General features: G+C 37.1%; 4 protein-coding genes across 6 annotated transcripts; 2 read left to right on the plus strand and 2 right to left on the minus strand.

Moving 5' to 3' along the window:
• LOC106157815 (ATP-dependent DNA helicase Q4) lies at positions 1 to 15,708 on the minus strand. Its single transcript, XM_087011495.1, has 24 exons — positions 15,578 to 15,708; positions 15,161 to 15,301; positions 14,838 to 14,871; positions 14,544 to 14,596; positions 14,012 to 14,149; positions 12,409 to 13,407; positions 12,116 to 12,189; positions 11,616 to 11,824; positions 11,291 to 11,422; positions 10,806 to 11,024; positions 10,391 to 10,483; positions 9,996 to 10,132; positions 9,493 to 9,762; positions 8,719 to 8,901; positions 8,077 to 8,263; positions 7,501 to 7,781; positions 6,821 to 6,958; positions 6,538 to 6,630; positions 6,116 to 6,281; positions 2,345 to 2,475; positions 1,964 to 2,126; positions 1,285 to 1,471; positions 915 to 1,098; positions 1 to 527 (listed from the first exon to the last, which is right to left on the minus strand). The coding sequence occupies exons 2-24, from the start codon at positions 15,263 to 15,265 to the stop codon at positions 291 to 293; spliced, it is 4,413 nt and encodes a 1,470-aa protein (XP_086867621.1). The 5' UTR covers positions 15,266 to 15,301; positions 15,578 to 15,708; the 3' UTR covers positions 1 to 290.
• LOC147762670 (E3 ubiquitin-protein ligase TRIM56-like) lies at positions 3,477 to 6,119 on the plus strand. The gene has a single exon (XM_087011710.1). The coding sequence runs from the start codon at positions 3,700 to 3,702 to the stop codon at positions 5,533 to 5,535; it is 1,836 nt and encodes a 611-aa protein (XP_086867836.1). The 5' UTR covers positions 3,477 to 3,699; the 3' UTR covers positions 5,536 to 6,119.
• On the plus strand, positions 15,697 to 19,107 carry LOC106157842 (cytochrome b-245 light chain). Its single transcript, XM_013533610.3, has 6 exons — positions 15,697 to 15,850; positions 16,256 to 16,325; positions 16,449 to 16,523; positions 16,944 to 17,027; positions 17,399 to 17,480; positions 17,767 to 19,107. Exons 1-6 carry the CDS (start codon positions 15,793 to 15,795, stop codon positions 17,914 to 17,916), a joined length of 519 nt encoding a protein of 172 aa, XP_013389064.2. The 5' UTR covers positions 15,697 to 15,792; the 3' UTR covers positions 17,917 to 19,107.
• Positions 17,767 to 23,412, minus strand: LOC106157840 (uncharacterized). Of its 3 annotated transcripts, none has more exons than XM_087011712.1 (7): positions 23,255 to 23,412; positions 22,803 to 22,920; positions 21,334 to 21,489; positions 21,003 to 21,093; positions 20,429 to 20,570; positions 19,337 to 19,530; positions 17,767 to 19,071 (listed from the first exon to the last, which is right to left on the minus strand). In XM_087011712.1, the coding sequence occupies exons 1-7, from the start codon at positions 23,344 to 23,346 to the stop codon at positions 19,025 to 19,027; spliced, it is 840 nt and encodes a 279-aa protein (XP_086867838.1). In that variant the 5' UTR covers positions 23,347 to 23,412; the 3' UTR covers positions 17,767 to 19,024. The 3 variants fall into 3 exon arrangements, with proteins under 3 accessions (XP_086867838.1, XP_086867840.1, XP_013389061.2); XM_087011714.1 differs by having other exon boundaries at positions 22,803 to 22,970; positions 23,116 to 23,402; XM_013533607.3 differs by having other exon boundaries at positions 23,116 to 23,400.
• Between the last annotated feature and the right edge of the window lie 350 nt (positions 23,413 to 23,762).

A 23,762-nucleotide genomic window follows, 5' to 3' on the forward strand; every position in this document is an offset into this window, starting at 1 on the left:
TACTTAAAAGACAATTTTTATTTGAGAATTTTTCATTAAACACAAATATGTTATAAAAATAAATATATTCCATGTATACAAAATATTGGTAATAGGTTTTCAAGCACTTTATCCAAAGCAATCTGAAAAATAATCATTTACATGTAAAAATCCTTCAGAGAAGTAACATAACTGCTGATTTATGTCATTATTAAATTCTGAAAAAGAAATTAATCTCTATCTTCCCTGAATATTTGATCAAAAATTTTTGGAAGTACTTTTATTGAAAAAAAAAAAAAAAAACTTCCAAATTATCGCATCCTGACAAGTTCCTGTGTAGCCATCTTGATCAAATAGTTAAAATTCACGTCCAGGTGCGCCCTCCAGTATTTCCTGACCCGGCCCCATGTTTTGACTGGGAAACATGGACTGTCTATGCCATGAAAGATACGCGCTATTGTTCTTCCTGACAGAACGTGCTCCTGGCCATACAGGGAGATGAAGCCACGAATATCACCACGAACATAACCCTCATTTTCACAAGAGTCCTGAAATTGAAAATGTATTATGGTTAATATCTATAAGTCCTGTGCTTAAACCGAAATACCACCGAAATACTTCTTTACTAAACATCAAATTTTAATATAGTTAATAGCAAGGAGACAGACTTTTGTAAAGCTTTCTTGATAGTGACCCCCCTAACTAACTTACTAGGCTAGCCACATACCTTTTATTTTATTAAATTACCTGCAAGGTGCACACAGTTACAAGTTTCAAATTTCACCAACATATCCAATGCACTTTGCCATATTAAAAAAACTATGCATAATAATATAGTAGTCTGCAATATTTTACAGTGTACTGAAAGGGGTGTGAACTTAATAAAACTCAAATACAAGCCAACAATTTTTAATACAATATAATAGATTTCTTACCTCCTCATTCGGTCCTGAGGTAGAACACTCCAATTCTCTGCTGAAAGATAATTTACTAATTCTTCCCATGTTACTAGAATGCTCTGGCTTCATTTCAAAGTAATCAGTTAACATGGCTCTGAGCTTGTCACTTCTTTTCATGTCAACATCATCTGAACAGTGGTAGTAGTTTTTGAAGGAGACGCTGTAAGATAAATGTAAAACTGAAAACTACTACCCTGAGTTGTTTTCACTGATATCTAAAAGGGCTTATGTCAATATTTGTCTCCCAATGTTTTTTTCTTTATGGATATTATCATATAGCAAAAATACTTCACTAATTACTAAATTTGTATCTTGCTGTGTTACACACACTGACTGTAGACCATACCTCTGTAAAGCATCATGCAATTTCTGCAGCTGGTACAGTTCAGCTTTCTCCTGCATCTGGACTCGGTCATTCAGGAAGTCCAGGACCTCGTCCAGCTCTGCGTCGGTCAAATCGCCAGGGGAACGGAGGTGAAATGCCAAGTCCGAGAATTCCACCATGACTCCTGTTTTATGAGGAATACCAGTGCCTAGAATGAATAATGAAAACCTTGTGACAACAACAGAACAGGGCCAGAACTTTGGTGACAAGCAAAATTCATATGATTTCACAATCCCTACCCCATTTTCTTTGCTTCTCATGGAGCACAAGTTGAGAGAGAGAGATCCCTCCTGCAATTTTACAAATGAAGTAACTTCCAGAGAGGACTCAAAAAGTGCAGGCTTCCACCAAGCTAAAGTGTTTTTTCCTGAAATAAATGTCTCTGAGTTTTCAATACCAGCAAAACAGGACAGGGGTTGATAGCACAGACGCAGGTTATGTTCTCACAACTTGTCCTGAACTTTGACCAGTTTGATCAGGTGTGTTCATGCTCCACATTAACTGTTTCAGTCCTCTCTTCACTGACCCAGAGTCCCAGCCCATACAGTTATTTGAGATATCTCGTCCACAAAGAAACCAACCCAAAGAAAACCAAAGAAAATGTGACACCCCCCCTCTCGTCCTAGGCAGAGGTGATTACCTGCTGTGTCCATGCTCCACATTAATTGTTTCAGTTCTCTCTTCACTGGACCAGAGTCCCACCCCATACAGTCACTGAGCTCCACCACATTGAAGTCTAGACTGTTGGTCAGCTGGTCACCTCTCTGCTTAGACTTGGCTATAGCTACTGCCACTGGGGGACACTGGGAGAGATATGCATATTAACTGTATTAATTATAATTTATCATTTATTGGAATGCTTTTCTATTTGTGGAGTTGCTTTGTCCAAATCATACTTTCTGCCAGATAAATTGTAGGCCTTATAAACAAATTAAAACAGTATTTTACTCTTTAAAGAAAAAGATTTAGAAATCCTTCATAAAGATTTTATTTATTTAAAATTTTTTAGTCTAATCTTCACCTTCTTGGCCAAGGCCTGTAGCTGCCTGACCCCTCCATAGCACTGCAGTGAACAGGTGGCATACACTGGCTGCAGGCTCTCTATCCACTTCTTAGGGTGGAGTTCCAGGTAACACAATAGAGTGGAGATGCCTGAAATAATACCCACATTGTTACATTAAATTTTACAAAATTTTGACCCATTTGCCCTTGAAATAAGGGTCTAAGATCATATCCAATGTCACTTTCAAAATCTCAGCAAGACTAACTTTTCCCATAATTCCTTTGGTTTGGGAGATATTCAGCATATAATATAAAAAATATTTGACAAGGGCATGTTATAATAAGCCTCACACCTGGGAAAATGCACTGACAGAGACCAAAATCCAGGTGGTTCAAGTTGGGTTTATGTGTGAGCTAATTCCAAGCCAATTCCAAGAGATGGGGATACAGGCCCTTGTCATCTAAGAGGCTTAATGCCAAAACTTCTGATTCATATTATTAACAAAATAATTTTGTTTGGATTTATTGATTAATTAATACAGTGTATAACCATCCCTCATTATGAGCTACACTTCCTATCACTATTAACCCCTCTTTCAACTACACTGAACAACCCAAGTCATGTGCACTTCCTAACAGCATCATCAACAACATATAACATCATAATCATGAACAGCAGATAAAAAGTCAATAACTCTTATCCTCCATGATGGAATAATAATCTATGGACAAGTTTTATCTATGTCAAGAAGGGTCAGAAACCATGCTGGTAAATTAAATATCACAATGCAGTCTAAGAAAAGAACAAGCTTACTTGGTCAATACTGATTTTCATTAAACTTTAATAAGGGTTTAAAGTTAATGATAAACTGAACTTAAATTAATTTTCTAAAAGCTACTAAAATCCCCCTAATCAGTGTAGGAAGGAAGGGGGGGATATAACTCATAGTTAAAGTCTGTTTCTTTTTTGCTGATGTTCCAAAAAAAGAAAATTAGTAACTGAAGGATTCTAGAAAAGTTTAATTTCATGAGGTATTCAATATAATACTATTCATACAAGAAATGCAAATTTTAATATGACAGAGTAAAGTGTTGTAAAAGCATATTATCAGAATTAAGAGACTTATTTTGTGTCATGTTTTTGTCTCAGTACATGACCAGTCAGCAGGAGCTCCATGGCCACTTGTGTTAACCACCATATCAGATATAGTGCATGTTATCACTACTGACATGGTACAGTGTTATTGTATTCAGATGAGGTCCCTATCACCTGATTGTCCTCTACCACACTATAAAGAAACCCAGAGATAGATATCTTACATTTTACTGTTGAACTATTCACTCAATGCTTGCCTTGTGCTCTGAAGTGACAATATGGCTGAGGCACTGGCAGCAGCTTTCACGGACGATCTCTTGACGTGTAGCATCTGTCTGGAAGAGTATGAGGACCCCCGTGTGCTGCCTTGCTACCATACATTTTGCTATGGTTGTATATATCGCCATGCCAAGCTAACTATGACTCGATACAGGTCATTTTTGTGTCCCATTTGTAGACAAGAGATACCATTTCCAAGAGAAGGACTTGTAAAACTGGAGAATGATTTGAGTATTCACAAGGCAAAAGAACTTCTTAGTCAGCAACAGAAGCATGAAGTCGGATCCCCAATTAAAGAAATAGATGTGCATTGTGTAACACATGGCATTTCAAAAACGGTGATCAAATGTGAGAAGCATCCTACAAATGAACTGAAATACTACTGTGAAGATGATGATACCATTGTGTGCAGTGACTGCGCATTAACAGAGCACTACAGACATGGCATTGTGCCAGTTGAAGAAGCTGCATATATCACTCGAAAAAAGATTAAAACTGTCCTCGTAAAAATTATGCCAAAACTGAGCACATTTAAAGAAGCAGTTGCTAAGGAAATAGTCGGTGAATTAGAAGAATCGCAAATCATGGCAGCCTCCATCAACAAAATCAAAGAACAAACTCAATGTATCCGAAAATTGGTTGATCAGAGGGAGCAAGAACTGATATCAGAAGTAAATTCTGCTTGTGATATCAGAAAAAAGCAGAGTAAGGCAAACATGGACAACCTTGAACTTCACCATGCTTCCTTCCAGACTGTGTGCAATTTTGCCCAGGAACTTATCACAAATGGTTCTGACTCTGAGATTATGATTCACACAACAGCTCTGGCAGAGAGACTAACAGCGATGGAGAAGCCACCAGTCCCAACTCCAGACACACCAGCACAAATATCCTACAGTCCTGGTGAGATATCTACTGCTGGACTGGAAGCCATGTTAGGACAGGTGACAGTACAGTTACAACCTTCTACACCAACTGGATTGGGGGCAGATCTACCAATTGAAAGATCAACACCGCATCCTCCTGTTTTCTTAGAGAAGGCAGAGTGTGTGCATTCCTTCAGTTCTAAACTGACATTTGATAAAAAGGTCATGTTCATAAGAGGTTTGGCCATAGATGAATTGCATGTGTTTATTGTACATAAAGACAGAACAAAGGTATTCATGGTTGAAGGACAATTAAAGTTTGACATAAAACTAAACCAACCATTTGATGTGGCTCTGTCACAGACTGGTCACCTGTATATAACATCAGAGGGTGACAAATGTGTCAAAGTGTACTCCACCAGGGGTCAGCACCTGACAAACATGGGCCAAGGTCAACTTGAGTGGCCACGTGGTATCTCACTGAACAAACAAGGTCATGTGACAAATGTGATGGTTTGTGACCAAATAAAGGAATCCATCTTCGTATTCCATGCAGACAGTGGACAGCTCCTGAACACCATTCCACTCAGTATGTGTGAATTCCCAGGGTACATCACAGTGAACAATGTGAATGGTAACATTGTGATATCAGACAGGGGCAAGAAACACTGTGTACATGTGCTGTCACCTACTGGTGATTTGTTGTACCAGTATGGCACAGAAGGCAGTGGTGATGGTCAGCTGTGGTTTCCATGTGGAATGTGCACAGATAGCTATGGTCACATCTTCATTGCTGACAGTGAAAACAGCAGGATAGTAACACTGAGTCCACAAGGACAGTTTATCAGATACATTGCCACTAAGGGTGATGGGTTGAGGTATCCTGCAGCATTAGCCATTAACCCTGCCGGCCAACTGGTGGTGGCAGAGAGGTTTGGTAAAGTTAAGACATTTCAGTACTTACAATAACTACTCAGTTCACATTTTACATACTGCAATACTAAACATTAAAGTAACACTGACAGTTTGGAAAAACCTGCTGAGTAACTTTAATGAGACTTTTCACTATGCACAATAATTTGACAGTATACATATTGCAATGCTGACCTATTTTTATCCTGATATATTAGGAGTTATCAGTCATTTACTGATACAAATAACTTATATGTGCAAGTTATCTGCAAAGAGGGACAACTGCTCCTGCTAACATGATTTATACTGATGATCATTCTTACTAATACAATGTGCCTCTTCATTTTGATTACTTGCTTGCTAGGACATTATGTTGTATGTATGAGTAGTTATTGGGTGTAAGAGGGTCACTGTGCAGGCAATTTCGTCACACTTTTATAAACATGTCACAATTATATTTATATTTGGATGCATCGTGGGGTTCCCTTACAGAGCCATAGTTTTCTTTATTTAATTTCTATCTGAATATATGTATATCAATGTAATTTCATACTCACTTCAATCAGTAATGTGGTGTGTGTTGTAAAGATTACAGAATTCAATCACTTTCCAAATCTAAGTTCCTACCACCTCCTACCTTCTTCTTTCATGTCCAGATCCATGACAGTTTTCTCTATAGCAATCCCCCTCTCATGCCCAGGGCAAAGTCTGCTGGGTTTGGGGGGAGAGAAAAGCACCAGTTCCCCGTCAGCGTTATTAGGAGGGGCAGGGCTTTTCTTTGGTGTGGTTGTCTCTTCTGTTGGCTAAAACAGATGTAAAATTTATCAATAAATCCATCCATAATACATTTTGCTGACTGATTTTTTCCCACCAATTTCCTTCATTAATTCATTTATTCCTTAAATCATGTTTGGTACACTTTCCCAGAAAAATCTCTTCATGAAAGAGAGGGAGGGAAAGAATATACATTATGCTGTGCCATAAATTGTTAGACATAAAAGAGCACCTTTTCTATTTGTTTATTTAACTCTCAAAAGTGTTTTTAAAAAGGTTGTTTACCTTCTCAGCCAGAGGCTGGTGTGTCCCAGGGGTGGCAGCTCCAGTGTCATCAAGCTGACTATAGTCAATACCATCATCTTCAAAGGCACACTCCTGGGAAAACCAACAACACCCTTTCTACATGACTTACATTTCAACTGAATCCACACTAACTTATTTTACCCATAATATAATGTTTTACTATGCATGATACCTTTGACTAGCTGTTGAGTTAATTAATGCCTTATCTGTATCCATATCAAGTAAATAATTGTAAGATATGCATGCTATAGAGTACACCAACCTTGAGTGCCTGCAGTCTCCTCTCCTGTACTGCTCTACACATGCAAGGTGTAAACACCTTCTTCAGCAGTTTCTTGATGGTGTATCTATCAACTGTGTTAGCATAGGTATGTCTCTTCAGTTCACACATATCACCTCCCTGACAATAGAATCATAAAAATATAATTATTTTCTAAAGGGAATGCAGAACTACATTTTCTATCTTTATAATAGTCTGCATGTATGTGAATTAAGGAGCTTCAGTAATGGGTATATTTTCATGTTTTTAGACTTTGATATTAATTTGCTAATTTAGGCTTAAATGGCACACAGGTCTAGATAATTATTTTCAACTTGAAACAATCAATGCAGTTAACAATGTATTTTTAGACTGCTGAAGTATTTTTTGAAATGTTAATAACTGTGCTAACATAACAGTTCTTTATGAATCTGAAGACACAATTAACCTGCTGAGAAACCAAATCAATAGTAACTGTTTAAGGCCTTGCCATTTGGGTATTTGCTGGAAAACAATTCAATCCTATAAAAATGTGACCCCTGTAATACAATGAGGTCACATGACAAAGGTAGTGGATCACTATTAGGTAAGGATGATGCTATATGGCATGTGTAACTGGACTTGTAACATGTAAAATAAGCCTTCTGGGTACAATTCCCACGTGTCAACTTAATAACCCCCACCTCTGCATCCAGGAACAAATGACAGTGTGACGGTTTCCCATCTCTCCCTGCACGCCCTATCTCCTGTACGTAACTTTCGAAACTTTTAGGCATGGTAAAATGTATGACAGCACGCACATCAGCCTTGTCCAATCCCATGCCAAACGCCACCGTTGCAACGACAATACGCAGTCTGCCAGACATGAATGCATTCTGCACACGCTTTCGCTGAGCTGCTGTCATGCCAGCATGATAGCTCTCCGCATCTCCTGCTGATTTGGGTTTGGTGGCCTTGGCTTTACCTGAAAGTTTCACATCCATTTTATTTAAAATGAAAATACTGAGAATAACATCCATTGTAATTAAAATGAAAATACTAAAAAAGTAGAAAATTCAATAAGAATAGTACAGTTATCTGTAGTTAGTAATATTTCAAATCAGATTGTTAAACCTGTAAGAATTTTACAATTATCTCAAATGCAAAATTGGCAGTTTTAAGCAACTCATTATAAATATTCATTCTCAAAGAATATAATCTTGTTTGTTTGTTTTTATGGATGACTTAAAGAACAACAAAAAGGACCATAATATACACACCACCTTTTCCTTTCTTTTTCTTATCTTCCCCAACAGCTTTACTTTCTTCATTTTCCAGAGGAGGCTTGTCCTTGAGGCAGGTTCTTATCAAGGTGGCTAGCCGCTCTGTCTGCTGTCGTCTGCTGCAGTAGATGATGATGGAGTCCAAGCTGGCAAACCTCTCCCCTTGTAAAAGGTCTATCAGGGCCTGGTAAAAAGGAAGACACAAGAACTAATTGGTATTGTAAAACAATTCCTGACATATAATGAAAAGAAAAATTAAGGACCTTGACAAGTCTGTCTAAATTCTTATTATGCTTTCAGTAAAAAAAACCTTTAGTTAACTGTCTTTCCTTCAATTAGATTGTTATGTTCACAATCATATTCTCCAGCAAAGTGTGTAAGTTTGTGAATTGCAGGTTTTAGTAATGCCCAAACATTCTCGGTCTGCAACATCAACACTGGCACCATGCCAAACACCATAAAAATTGATGCCAAGCCAATACAATTTTGTTCATTGGTTTAGTCAGAAGCAACAACTTCATTTTTGAGCCAGTCCATGATGACACCCGATTTCGAACATTCTTGAATATAACTATTTACAGATCCAAGGAAACTAGGTACAAATCCAACGAAACCATCTATTTTCCCATCCAATATCACCTGTTCCTTATCCTCATCCCTGGACACAGACAGGGTCAGGTTGGGTGGTACAGGTGCCCCTCTGATGGTAGCCTGTTTGTAATCAGTTATCCCCAGGTGCTGGGCAACACTACTCGCTGTAGACAGGGTAGCAGTAGCTGTCAGCCCCAGGAAACAGTGCACTCCCAGTCTCTCCTTCAAAACCTAAAGAATGGAGGGGGAGGGTTTCCTCATTTAGGCATTTCAGCATAATCTGGAACACTTTTACCCAGACTTGGTATGTAACAGATAAAGTTTGTGTCAAGGGGCTTTACCCAAAATAAAGCAGATGATTGGAAAGAGTTATTTACTTAACTTTGCTTAAAACTTAACAACGAGTGCTTTGCCTGTTTTAAACCATAGTATTAGCAGAAACAATAGGTGCTGCAACATTCTTTATTCTGCATTCATGCAGGTCATGATGCATGAGTATGCCGCAGCTTATGGTTTTCTGCTCGAACCATGGTTAAATGATGAACAGATGGCAGCCCGTCTGCTGAAGTCATTTCAGCATATAATTTGTCTTGACCAAATATATCATTTTTTAAAATAAATTCAAAATTAAAGCATGGCACAAAATATTTAATATCTTATAAAGTTTAGATACATGTTCTTCAACCAAAGTAGATATATATAATTTTTTTTAAAGCAGGTATTAATGAAAAATTGATATGCTAGCATGGACCTATTTAACAAATATTTTGCTACACAATTTTTGTAAATAAATCTCAAAGCTCTGAATATATTTCATGTTACCTTACACAGCCTGAGATAAGACGGCCTGAAATGGTGTGACCACTCTGACACACAGTGCACCTCGTCAATACAGGCAAATGCTATAGGAGGGAGGCTAGCAGGAGTTGGGAAACACCCTGAGGTCCCCCCACCTCCCACAATGGCCTCGGGAGACACCAACAGGAAGTGAACTTTGCCCTCTGTGACACTCTCGATGACTCGTTCTCGCTGGACTTTGGTCATGTTCGTGTGGAGGCAAGCACCGTGAATGCCAGGAGGGAGACCAGTGACCTGAAAGTTATCATAGGAAGGTTTTATGTGAGATTGATTATAAAATTAAGATAAAATTCATGAATTTTGTGAGAGTTCTTATATTCAAAGGGATTGTGAATTTTAGAAATTCTTAATATTTTTATATTCAAAGTTAACTCATTTCATGGAACACCATAATTACTAAATACAACATATTTGATTATATTATATCATTTCATTTCCAGGCTGAACCAGATTGCACTGTGCCAGACCTGGTCTTCCATCAGTGACACCAGTGGAGATATGACCAGGGCAATACTTTTAGTCTTCTGAGCATACATATAGGCTGGCAGCTGATAACACAGGGACTTGCCAGCACCTGTAGAGAGTACTACCAGAGTAGACAGACCTGGAATTAATATAAACCAAGATATTCTGTACTCATAAAGTAACATTAAATTTCTACAAAATCATGGCATCAATTGCTCACATGCCAATATAAACTATGTATAAGAGCTGACAGGAGTATCAAACACACAAAAGAAGCATATTTCAATATGCTTTACCAAGAGAAACAAAAATTTATAAAGAAGTAACTACAATTTATATAATTCTTCAAACAAAAAATGCGTACTGCATTATAATTATTCTTTTTTATTTGACATACCTGAGAGAATCCTGGTAATGGCTTCTTCCTGACCGGGTCTAAAAGCTGTGTAGCCAAATTTGTTCAAGGCTTTGTATACATCCTTGGTCACAGCTACGACAAAAAGATTTAAAATACTTGTAGACAACTCATTAAAAAGAATAACTGACAAATAGAGACAGAGTACACATTTTTTTCTTCAAGGCAAGTGTATGTGCGAGTGTATGCACAAAATAAAACTATTATCACATAGTTCTAGGTTATCCATATAGAAAACTTCACAAAAAATCAACAGATCACTATAAAGCTATTATCAAGACAACTCACAGCTACAAAATACAAAAAATTTGATTCCCAAACTGAAAAAAAAAGAAGCAGAGAATGAAATGAGTATGGGTATTATCACAATGGTTAAGAGAGATGTAGATAATCTCACCATGTGGGGTACTGTCACTGTAAGGCTGGTAGTAAGGCTCCATGGAGGGCCTGGGTGGCAGCGACTCTCTGGTTACTCTTACCACCATCTCATCTTCAAGTTCAACAGCACTTATGTCTGGCACAGAGGGAGGCTCTTCTTGGACGGTGCCTCCATATTGTGTTCTGTCTGGAGCTTTGTTTGGAGCTTTTCCAGTGCCTCTTTCTTTTGTTGAGGTTTCTAAAAATGAGAATATTTGATTTTTCTTTTTCAAAAATAATCACCTTCTTATTCATTACATTAAAATAAGTAATACCATCAGGTAATCTCCTTTTCACAAGCCATCACTGCATTCAGTCTGATTTCCAGTGAAGAAAAGAAATTTCTTGTTATGAGTCTTATACCAACAAGGTATGCAATTTCTTTCTATCTGTGTTTTACCATAAGCTTGTTTTTGCCTAATAAACAATCATTAAGCATTTCCTAACTTATTCGAGATAACTTGCCTTCTTTGCTGTCCTGTGTTCTATCCGAAGGTTTAATTCCCCTTGCCATCATAGCTGCCTCTCTCAGACTGGGAAAATCACTGGCATCAAATCCATCATCTGCCTCCTCTTTTGATGCACCAAAACTGTTCCCTAAAATAATTTTCCAACATAATATGAGACGGAAATTAACCACGTAAACATCTATAATAATCTAACACCACTGTAGAAATCGTATGATGCATTTTATACCCATTTATTATGCTTTATATATTTCACCGAAACAATTTTAATTGTATTAAAATACAGCAAATATTGCTTAACACAGTATTTTAAAGCCACCCACCTTTATTGGGGCATTTGTTTGCCCAGTGGCCCTCTTGACCACATTTGAAACATTTATTTCCATAACTTTTACTTCGCTCGCCAACTTTCTTCTTCCACTGTTGACGTTTGTATTGCTTGAAGTTCAGCTTGGATTTTTTGGAGAATTTCTTCACCTTCATGTTCAGCCTGACAAAGTTTTCTGAGGATATGGGCTTTGGGGCTATTGTCCTTTTTGATGTAAAAAGAAAAGTAGACATCATTATTTATCTTAACTCATGTATCTGTTTATAGTTCTTTTTAATTTCCCTCTTTAAACATCAAATCTGAAAATAACAATGAAAAGAGATTGTACAGATTACTACATAATGTGAAAGAAAAAGTAGTACTATTTACCAATGTTTGTTGAATGGAATTACTGTCTTCTTATCACCTGTGGTCTACTTACAACTGAGTGAAAGTCAAACACCACTTACATTACAATATATAAATAAAAAGAAATTCCATTCAAGTCTAAACTACCTAGCTTTTGTCACTTTCCTCTTCTTTGGTTTTATTTCCTCTTCTTCAGAAAGATCTTGGTCATTTTCACTATTCTGAAATGAGTAAAATGTAAGATAAGAGGCATTTCCAAAAATTCCTAATTACTGTCCCTCATTGGCTATTGCCAATTTCAGCATTTGAATATCAAACTTTTGAAGAAACTGTTTAGTTTGATAAAAAAAAAAAACTGAATTACATGTACTTGTATAAGTATCTACATTATTCTCTTAAAAACATTTTTTTCAATTGTTTGATAAAGATGAACCAATTACCCCATTCTCTTCTCTCCACTGCTCACTTCTTGAAAATTTTGCACCAACATCATCATTCATAACTTTACTTGGTTGTCTCTTTCTCTTAGACCCAGATGGAGCTGCATTGTTCTGTAAGCAACCATTATTCCCACTATCTTCATTCTTATCAATAACAGCACTGTTCAAACCATTTTCAGAACTTTGATCCAAATTATCAGGGATACTTTTTTTATCCTCAGATGATACTTTGTTTCTTCTTTTATCACATATTGGTTCCCAAGCAACCCCCCTGGCAGTGTGTCCGAAGTCAGAGAAAGGCACATTTGTCCTCTCTGTGGATAATTTTTTCTGTAATGAAACCGAGGTCTGTGCTTTCATTTCCTTTGAAGTGCTGGAACGTTCTTCAAAATGAGTCTCCTTTTCTAATGGGGGCGTATTCATGGTGACACTTTCTTTTCCCTGTTGATCCTGGCTTGGAACATCATGCATACCCATTTGATCAAGCCTTCTCCAAGACTTTTTATTCAGTTCACTGTCCATTGCCTCACCTTCAAAACTTTTCTCAGAACCAATTATATTACCTCTACTGGGACTTCTTGAGGATGATGGCGATATTTCTGGCTCTTTCACCAAACTGTCAGCGTTGGCATGCCACCCTGGGGGCAACGATGCCCGCTTGTGAACCAGAGAGGGTCTGACAAAAGATGGCGCCTCATCATGGTTTCTTTTTCCCCCTGGTGTCGCTACACTATGGCCAAACTTTGACAACTGAAGAGCTTTTGAAAATATTCCAGATTTTGGAGAATCACAGGATAACTTCTCCCCCTGCGCATTGTCTTTTATATTTTCATTGGGAGGTGGCTGAGATTCATTGCCATATGTATTCTTTTTCTGTGCAATATCATGATCTCTGTCACACCTGTCTTGGGAATTTGCTTTGAACACAGAGACTTTGCTTGTATTTCTAACTGGTTTTTGTGTATCCTGCCTTACTGCAGGAAGCTTCTTTGTCTGAATCTGAAATATTAGAAAAAATAATTTCTTACCTTCAGATTCAAATGTTTTGGATTAAGGCATCTGTATTTGCCTGCTTTCCCTGAGGTTGTATTCATATGATTTGGTTTGTACTTTCTTTGATTGGTAAGCAAATTTTTCCAAATATGCAGTAGTGGTCTTGGACAGTAACTGTGCTGGGGTAGCGCTAACATTTTTTTTTTTTTTTTTTTTTTTTGCTTAGCCAAATCACCACATTTTTGTCAATTTGTTACCAAAATGGTTATAATTTTGCTAAAACATGTCAAATCAAGCCCTTTTTCTTTAGCCAATTTAAGTCAGTTTTAGCATTTGGTTAAATTGGCGAGTGTTAGCGCTACCCCAGCTGTGGGTTAGTACGAGATATCATATCCCTTGCTTCATTGTCTGAGCCTATTTTAAATTTCTTTATCTGTGACAATCATAAAAACTATTAAGTCTACAGAAAATGGACATTTCAATTTGCATAATCAAACAGTAAGCTATCCAATTTTGATAAATCAAAACATGAGCCAACTAAAGAAAATGTGATGTCCTTCATTCCTTAATGGTAAAACCTCTATAAAAGAAACAAAAACATGATATTTACTAGTGCAGCAGCTTTCAGTTTCATTCCTATTTTGTCCATTACCGAATCCTCACACTTTGTGGTGGTTGAAGATTTTGCTGAGTCCTTGAGAGGTTTAGTCTTGTTACAATTAGGACCCCAAACATCATTTGCTGCTACCTGAAATGTATTATAACATATTGTGACTGAACCCTTTTAGCAGTTTTTATTCATAGGCAGAGATCAATAAGTTGTGAAATAATTACATTTATCTGATTTTTTTAAATCACTTGTACCAATGAGATAGCAACACTCATAAAAACAAGTATTATGTGATGCAGGTAAAGAAACTGATTTTCTGGTATATATCTTTCATTCATTCACTCTTAGATAAAATGGTAATCAAGAACACTTGAGCAATTATCTTATAACTAAATTTCTAAAAGAGCAAAGTGATGCAAAAAATAGTTTAAAGTATGCTATGCAATTAATTAAAGCTTGACAAGTTAGCAAAATTAAATAGATATAATACTTTAATTTCCAGATTTATGCAAACTATGCACTCAACACTTACTGATTTGGTCTGCTCTTGCTGTCTTTTTAATTTCTTATATTGCTGGTAGGCATCTGTAAATAATTCACAGCAGTCAGCAACAACTATTTTTTTAATTTTTCTGTAAACTTCTTACATTTTCCTGTCCTTATGTTTAAAATCAATTTAATGCTTTTTTATTTTGGTTACTTTTTATGTATTAACTTCAGCTGATGATTATGTTATAAAAAACTTTAGATACTGAAGCAGTTTCGGAGCATGATAAATTTTTTTGTTTTGTGCAATAGTTCCCATCACATGACAAAGCAAACTTACCTTTCACTTCTACTGGGCCATTCTCAATATCATCCTGGAAACAATAAACATTTCATATAGCAAACAGATAAAGGTATGCTGCTTGCAACATACACATCACATCTAGGGGATGGGCTAGGTGTATTCAGATATGACATACTAACTTCGAGAGATTACATCCACGAATCAGCCATGTGAACAAGAGTGTGTTGGTCAAAACCATGCAGCTTCATATAATTATCAGGTTGAAAATCATGTTACTGTACCTCTCTGTAGAAACAATTTACTTTTAATATGTCATTTAGCAACAAATGTCTTAATAATCATTTAGCACATGTGAGTACCTTTCCTGGTTTGTATCCCTCTTTGGAGGTAAACTCTGCTTCCCATGACTTCAGCCTTTTCTTCAAGGTCTGCAACTCATCTGTTATGCTTGGCTCTCCCAGCATATTTTGACATCTAAAAATTCTAAACAAACGTCTCACCTGCAAATGCAACCGTGTTACGCAGGTGAAAAAAATGAATACTTAATATTGACCGATTATACCATGATACTATAGCGAGGGTGATTCTCCACATGCAAAATCACAATGAAAATACACAGCATTTGATAAACAATGTTGGAGTGGGGTTCAGAATTTCGGGCGCGAATCAACCAAAACAAACAGGTCCAATGCAAGGCTTAATAATAACACAATCTACATCTACATTCGGTTTTTAGCAATAACTAACAAACTGTCATATAATTCTTTTCAACTCACCCAATTTTTGACTTACAACACCGTCAATCCGACGCAGATTTTTACAACGAAGTGTTTAGTCTTCGCACTGCCATTCTTGAAAGATGTCACACATGACGTCATTACGACATTTTAAAACGAGGCTTGGATTTCCCTTCCGCATCTCACATCGAGACGTCAAGGCTTCCGTAGAAGAAGGCAGGCGAGGGAAGACGACCACTTTATCTGGCTTCAAGATGGGCCAAATAGAGTGGGCGATGTGGGCCAACGAGCAGGCGATGGCTAGTGCCGGAGGTGAGATTAATGAAATTAACCATTATCTTACTTAAGGTGACGTACAGCACAGATTATCATAGCGCTAAGGTAAATTAAGGGACTTGTGTACTAAAATGTAATATACAGTAGTCTGTTATTATAGTAAATAGAATGAACATAGCTACCGCTAAGGTATGCTTATTTGTGCTAGGGCCAGCTGACGATGGTGTTTACGGAGACACAGATGGGCGGGACCCATTCCATTTTTCTGTTCTACTAGGCACGTGTGACGGTGTCTTGTACATTACCCATAAATATTTGGGAGATTGGACAAAATTTGGTTCTAAATCTTATATTTTAACATTTTCCATTTATTGTTAACTGGGTACTTATACATTTGGTCATGATATATAAGTGTTGCCTTTTTTTTTTTTTTTTTTGCAGTCCTTTTACTTGGTGGTATAGTGGGTGTTTCAGGAATTTTCAAGAACTGGGGGATAGCAGTCTATGGAATGTATCCTTTGATGGAATGTTTTTAATTTCACAAAATATTATATGATATTGAGATGATAATACAAGAACATGTTGGTCATGAGTGTGTTGCAAAGCTTCTGTTAATTTCCTTGACTGTTCTCAGTGTGATAGCAGTGCTTATAATTGTGTTTGAGTATCCACGTAGTCAGAGAAGGAAAGGGAACACTATGGAACGAAAGTAAGCAAATCTTTCTTAAATAATAGATAAGATGTATCATCAAGTTTAACTTACTTGAAGAGTGATATCATATCATTAATTGCATTCCAACAACAAGGTTTCATTGTCAGTGATAACCCGTTCTGTTACATATATGAACCACAGGCTCACAGAGTAGGGAAGTTGCCGGGGAAGTTGAAAAAAAATACCCTGAGCCAAAATTTGATCTTATTTCTATTGCATTACTCAGTTCAAGTCATCTAAGGGGATACAAAGGTCCTTCAATTTGAGAAAAACCTTTTCTCTCCCCCCTCCCCTCCTTTGAAATTGCTGGCTATAGGCCTGAACCAGAAACTACTGAGAATATATACCACTGCATTGTTACATAAACTTCCACATCTTATTGCCTTAGTTTTAATACCTCTTAAATTTTCCTTCCAGGTTTCAACATATTCTTACTCCAGCTGTAGCTGCTTTGGGGCCAGTATCTAGAAACTATTATGTTAGATTTGCCTTGTATCTGCTGTGAGTATATTGTCAGAGTAACTTCACTGATTTTTTAAAAAAATTATTAATTATTATTATTTTTTGGTTATCAGATAAATTATTTGTGTGATACAATAATTGTAAATCTTTAGATTTAGATGATTATCTCATAAATTATCTCATTAATGAACTGAACTGCTAAAAAGGCTGTGCACTAAACATATGTGTATCAATTAAATAGTATAAATGCAAATATTTTGTTTTTTATAATTTCAGTTAACAAACTGTAAGATGTGTGTGAAGTTGTGAAAACCAATGTATCCTCAATCTCTTGCCAAATAGCATTTTGTCACTTGAATGACCAAAAGTTTTTTTTTTTAATTTATTCTTGAAAATGCACTTTATTTTAGGTTCTGTATACCATGTTACTTCATCTTACCCACAGTTTTAGGTGGAATGTGCCTTCTTGTTACCAGTATCATATACTTTGTTGTGAGTGCCTTTTGTTCTTTTTCCAATGTTCAGTAAATTTTTGAATATTTTTTGTGCCGTGTACTACTGTGTACGATTTATTGTATATGTTATATGGTTTTATGGTATAAAGTTTGGTTGATATGCATACACGAAACTGTTTTCTCCTGCATGCATGCGCACACAGACACACATACATTTCTTTCTGCATTATAAATACAAACAGATATACAGTATATGTGCATAGAGTTTGTTAAGAAATGAGGACTACTACATACTATGATTAAAGTATACAATTCTATCACAGGCTGCCATAAAGGGAGAACAGTGGATTCCAATAAAGAAAACTGAAGAATCTCGCAGACTACAAACCCTTGAACCTCCATCACGCCCCCCTCCCCGCACTCCAGTCCATGCACGAAGGGATGATGCCCGCATGGCAGAACACAGGATATAAAAGGGGGGTATGGATCAGTGCTTATGTGAAGTTTTCAGATAACTTTTAACCCAGAGGACTGTATTTTCCAAAAGTAGACATATGGATAAAGGGGACAAGGAGGCAAGGAAACAATCAGAGATGTACAGGATACATAGGAAGTTTTCAAAAGACATCTAACTAGCTGACACTTTGTTTTCTGAAAGTCATTGTTCGGAGGGTGAAGATTATATGCAGATATCAATCATTTCTGTTGCAGTAGACTCTGCTTTGATCTTAGAATTATTATCATTATTGTTAAATATACAGTATCTAGTCCTTCAGATACTTTACCATAGGTGCTTATATCTATACAAAATCTACAGTACGGGAAAACCCAGTACTTTTCATGCTTTTCACTTACATCAGCTACATTTTTTTAGACCATATGTATATCATATCATGTCCATTTAGCAGTCAAGTCAAAATGACGTCATGTTGATAATGACAAATTAGTCTCTGGTTACATCATGTAGTACAGGAGCAGATCCACTGATATTATCTGACAGTCTTCCTAATAATCTTTGTTGATTCTGCCGTCTTTAGACCGAAAAAATTAGATGCCCATCAAATTGACAACGTAAACTTGAAAGATCCAACGGTCTTTAGGAAGACCCAGATGATGGGTAGTCTACCCTTGTAGTACTTAAACCCCTCTATTAAATGGTGTTTTTATTGGACTCAGATTGGCAATTTAAAAGTTTAATTCTACAATTGATATTATTTTTGATATTTTATTTACATAACCATTAAAATAATATTCATGTGACAATCATAACATTGTATATTTTTGGTATTTAAAGTAACTTGAAATCCTTCCAAATACTTGGCATTGATAAATAATTTGACCAAATTGTGTAAGTATAAAACAAACTTCTTTGAAACTCATGATATAGAAGTTGAAAATTCATGAATTATTTTACCATTTATCAGATTGCTTTCAGGTTTATACAGGTATTCATTTGGTGCCAAGATATTATGCTGTTTTATTTCTAGAGCACTGTTGCTCAACTCAAATACTCTCTGGCTTCTTCCTCTCTGCTTGATACTGTGTTCAATATTCAAAGGTTTCATAAAACAAACCAAGTGTCTATTGGGAAGTGAACTGGACGCTACCTGTGTATACTACACCTTTAGCTGAAGAGAAAAAGAATAAAAACTTAATATTAAATAGTTTAGGTTATTTATATGGTTATTTATATGAATAGCAAAGAAATATATTTAAAGTAAATAATAAACATTGTAAAATAATTTTCTTAGTTATGTTGGGTTTTTAATTTTTCTTTACAGAAAGTTGCAACAATCGGCTTCTACATCTATTTTTTCTGTGACACCCAAATTGCAAATAAAAAACAACAATTACGGTGATTGCAAGACTAAAAGTAAACTTAAAAAAGTTTACCTCTACCAGTCACGGTGTCTTGTAGCACCCCTCCACGGACGCTAGTCAACTGGACGCGGAGAGGGTACTGTATGGGACGCTGGTAACGGCTGAGGATGCTTGGATTCATGATCCAGAAGCCGTCATTTGTTCTCATCATCGGGACGTACTGTTTAGAGGCTCCGTTGTATAGTGCCATGCCAGTGACTGGAAGTCTGAAATTAAACAAAACCAGCATGTTATATTCATCTATTCGTTTATTGTGTAAGTTTTATCATTGTACACAAAAATGAAAAGTACCGAAGTCGACCTCTAGGTAGAAAGTATAAACTTAAGACAAAGCATGCTTTATGCATAAGTTAAGAATACATTTAATGTTTTACATTCTTAAAAGTTTTAATTTTCCGTTGTTCATAATGACCAGCGCGACTCGCTTCCTGCAAAACAGGTCAAGTATTTTTTAAAACAATTCTCGAATAAATTCAACTCGAGGTATTCGGGTGCTTCAGATCATGGAATACTTCCATGCTCAGATGTGTTTAAATACGTTTTGGATATATCCAAACGATCAACGAATTTGTCACGCCATCTTCTGGCACCAATAGCTTGGTTTAGTTCCAAGAAGCAGCTCGTTCACCCCATGTACATATTTTACCGAAATGTCCTCCAGCAACCACTGGCTATAAACCTCAATATATAGTTCATTAAGGACAAACTCATTTATAGAGGTTTTAAGGCCAAATTAATCCGAGCAATTAACACACTCTTGACGCTGGAATTTGCTTTGGCACTCAACGGTCTCAAGTTGGTGACCTCTGTTGAGCGAGTTCAATCTTCTGAATCTAAGACTGCCGCTCGCAGCAAGATGTATGTAAATTAACCGTTCAAGGGATTTTACAGAGGGATGTTTAAGCGCAAAATGATAGTTCTCCCCCCCCCCCCCCCCCCCCCCCCCCCCATGTCGCTATATCAGTTGCCAATCCTTGGACGAAGAGAACGTTCGTCCAAGGCCAGTCTATAACTCCTTTTATTTCAACCATATATGCCGAGTGTTACGTACGGCTGCCTTCCTCTCGACAGATACAATTATATCGGAAAGCACGTGTCGCATACCTGGTGTTGCCAACTTGAATTTTAATGTACCAGGGGCTGCTGTCCTGGAACCTGTAGGACACATTGTCGTTGAAAGGACACGGGACAGCAGTAAAATCAATGTTCCAGCGGCCGTCCCCAACTAGGGCAAAATCGACGTCACCTAAGACACAAATAGGCTTAAAAGATATATAACAAGATATTGTATTTTGACTGTTACTTACATCTTTATGGTATCAGACAGCAGTTAAGTTTATCTCCTAGTGCCGTCTCCCAATTGGAATACATAAATGCTCAATCGAATCTAAAAACAACTTACAACGACTTTTTAACACTACATGCAGGCCTACACTAGCCAGCCATAATGCCAAAAAAAAAAAAAAAAAATCGGTTCAGTGCGTTTATATCACCTTAGGACGCGCTGATGCGTAGGTTGCGACTTTTTAAGAATGATAAGAAACTGTATATAGCTTCTTGCTAATATCTTACAACATTAAGAAAAAATTACAAAACTTTACATGTAGGCCAAATGAAAGATCCAATTCATGATTAGATCTTGTCTGCATTAAGAAGGGGAGTCCAATGTTTCACTCACCTTGCTTGCAAGACGGACAAAGGTCTGTCACGTACACAAGGTAAGTGCCTGTAAGTGGATTTAAACCTAGTCCCTGCCCAGAACCTGTAACCTTTAAAAACACTGCCGCCATTAGAGAGAGAGAAAGAGAGAGAGAGAGAGAGCGTGCGTGTGTCTATATGCATGTATATGTTTGAGCGCGTCTGTGTTTGAAAGAGAGAGAGAGCAAGAGCAACAAATGGTACATTTCCATCATTAAATTGCAGTTTGAACACTTTAAAAGGGTATCTAGAAATTCTAATCTTTTAAAACACCAGGAAAAAAGACTAACGAAGAGAGGAAAAATACTGACTCTTAGACAAATTCCACATGTGAGTGACCCTGTGAATTGCTCAATGTTTATTGCCGCGGTGCTGTCTATCCCATAGTCACTGAGCTTTCCGGGCAACATAGATCTCAGTTGGCATGTCTCCTTGGCCTGGTTATATGACTGTCCGTAATAAGTGCCCTAGAATTCAATATAGGGTGAAAATATAAGGTATGTTTCGTCATCCGGCAAAAATTAATAATAAATAAATTCAATTAAAAATTCAATTAAATAGCGATGATCTAAAACAAAACGAAGGCGATTATTTGTATGAAAACAAAGTGGTGTTCACAACTGAGTGGCATTTTAATTGCTTCAATATGCCAAATTTTCCAACATTCAAACTGCATTAATTATAAGATAAATATGCCAAGAGGCGTAGTTGCAGTATCCAAGCAAGCGACCCCCGATTTAAATAGTGCGTTAGATGTTAAATAAGTAATCAATGTTCGCTTCTTATTTTGTACAGACAATTCTAAAACAAACAATAACATCGTTTCGAAAAAAGTAGATCCGTCAGTCAGATTTTAAATATCTATCAATCGAGGTAAAGTGTATTTTCAAAGACGTGACGTGACTGGTCTTTTTCTAATTGCCCCAAGTCAGCCTGGCATAATGCATTTTTTATTACCATTGATGATAATTTTAGGCTGTTAAACTGATAGTGAATCCTTCTAGCGGCCTAGATTTGTTAATGTCAGAAACGACGCACTTTTTTGAGTCAGTGTGGCCCTGCAAACATTTTTACAGTTTCTAGCGCGTTTTTCAAATAAAGGTGTGATTATTCTCAACAGTATAAATATGCAGAAGTCCACACCCTTTTCGCAAGCCAAAGAAAGGGAAAAACTATTCACAACCCCTGTGACAGGAATGGTATTCCTAGGAAAGGATGTCCAGGGTCTAATATGACAAGTACAGGTTATTAGTATATGAGATGAATGTCACCTATACAAAGTAATGGGGAACGGATTACGTTGCCTAGCGGACTACCATTCCTGTCACTCCCCCCCCCCACCCCCAAGTATTCACCGGAATTTTATCTCCACCCTGTGATGCAACTGAACCAACAAGAAGGACGTGAGTCATTTGTATCGTAAAGAAATTAAACATGCGTGTACATGTATATATCTGTGTGCACAGCGTCGACTAAACCTGGGATAGGCACTGGCAGACCGAGGATATAATATACGGGGGGAAGGGGGGGGGGCAGTTAGTGGTACGCCCAACCCGCACGCACTACAGAAATCTTTTCTTTGTTTCTTTGATGAAGACAAAAATGGTGAAATTTATTTGAGGTCTTTTGTAGCAATGAGTTCACGAAAGACCTCGGGGCGTCAGTGCGTCTTTCCTCCCCTCTTGAAAAAGAAATGGAGTCTGTTCTCCAGGCAAGCTGTCTCCCTAAGAAATAAGGAGCCTTCATAGCGGAAGATCTTACCGTGGATAAGTCAACTTACCTCTCCGAAGAATCTCTTCTGGTACAATTCATTTAACTTCGTTTGTTGTGCGCTTCCACCAGGAAGATTGTAGGCCAGCGTATACAGCAACGTTAGGGTGAAGATCAACATTTTTCCACTGAAAAGTTGAGCATTAATTCTGTCAATTTGACTTTTTTATTGCTTGCCCTAAATAAATAAATAAATAAATAAATACCTTTGCTCAAGGTAGGAAATGTTATATAAGCTATAGAAATCTGGTACATAACAAATTTCAAAAACATTTCAAGAGGTAAAATGAAATCAGAAAACATACATGCTAAAACTGATGTACCTTTTCTGGCAGAGCTTGATGACCGATGCTCCTCTAGCCTGTTGATATTTTCAATGCTCTTTGAATCTAAATGCTATTCAATGCAAATACTTGTATGTGCAATAAGTCATTCAACGTTCTACTGCTAATATACCCGTACAAGTTCAGTTTCATCTCCCTTTTATATGCTTTGAAGTGGCCTTCCTGACTCACGGCCCAAATGATGCGTGTATTTCTAGAAAACTTTGGCATAGGCCGATGACCAATAAGAAATGACAGCGACCCAAACAGACGATCGTCAGACAATGTTGCCTTGAGAGAGGTTGTAAATATGGGATGAGTCAATAAAAAAGACATAAAAACCTTTGACGTCAGTTATTAGTCTTATGGAGGAATGCATGCGATATTTTGATCGACGGGGTAACTTGGTGCACGCCCAAAAAAAGGGGGGTGGGATGGGGCAATCTTGTCTTGAAAAGAGAAATAAAATTTAAATTGAAATATAAATTTAAATTGAAATAAGTAGAATTTTGAGGAAAACAATCAAAAGCGACTTTAACTAAAAAGTTAAATAGAATTTTTACATGTGTGGGAATAGGCCTACCAATACTCCCGATGTACTCTTGAGCAAACTCTGAGAGCGCTTTCCCCCCCAAGAAAGGAGAACG

Source organism: Lingula anatina, chromosome 4, assembly GCF_051362555.1.
Source record: "Lingula anatina isolate TDL-2025a chromosome 4, LinAna3.0, whole genome shotgun sequence".
Taxonomy (NCBI): domain Eukaryota; kingdom Metazoa; phylum Brachiopoda; class Lingulata; order Lingulida; family Lingulidae; genus Lingula; species Lingula anatina.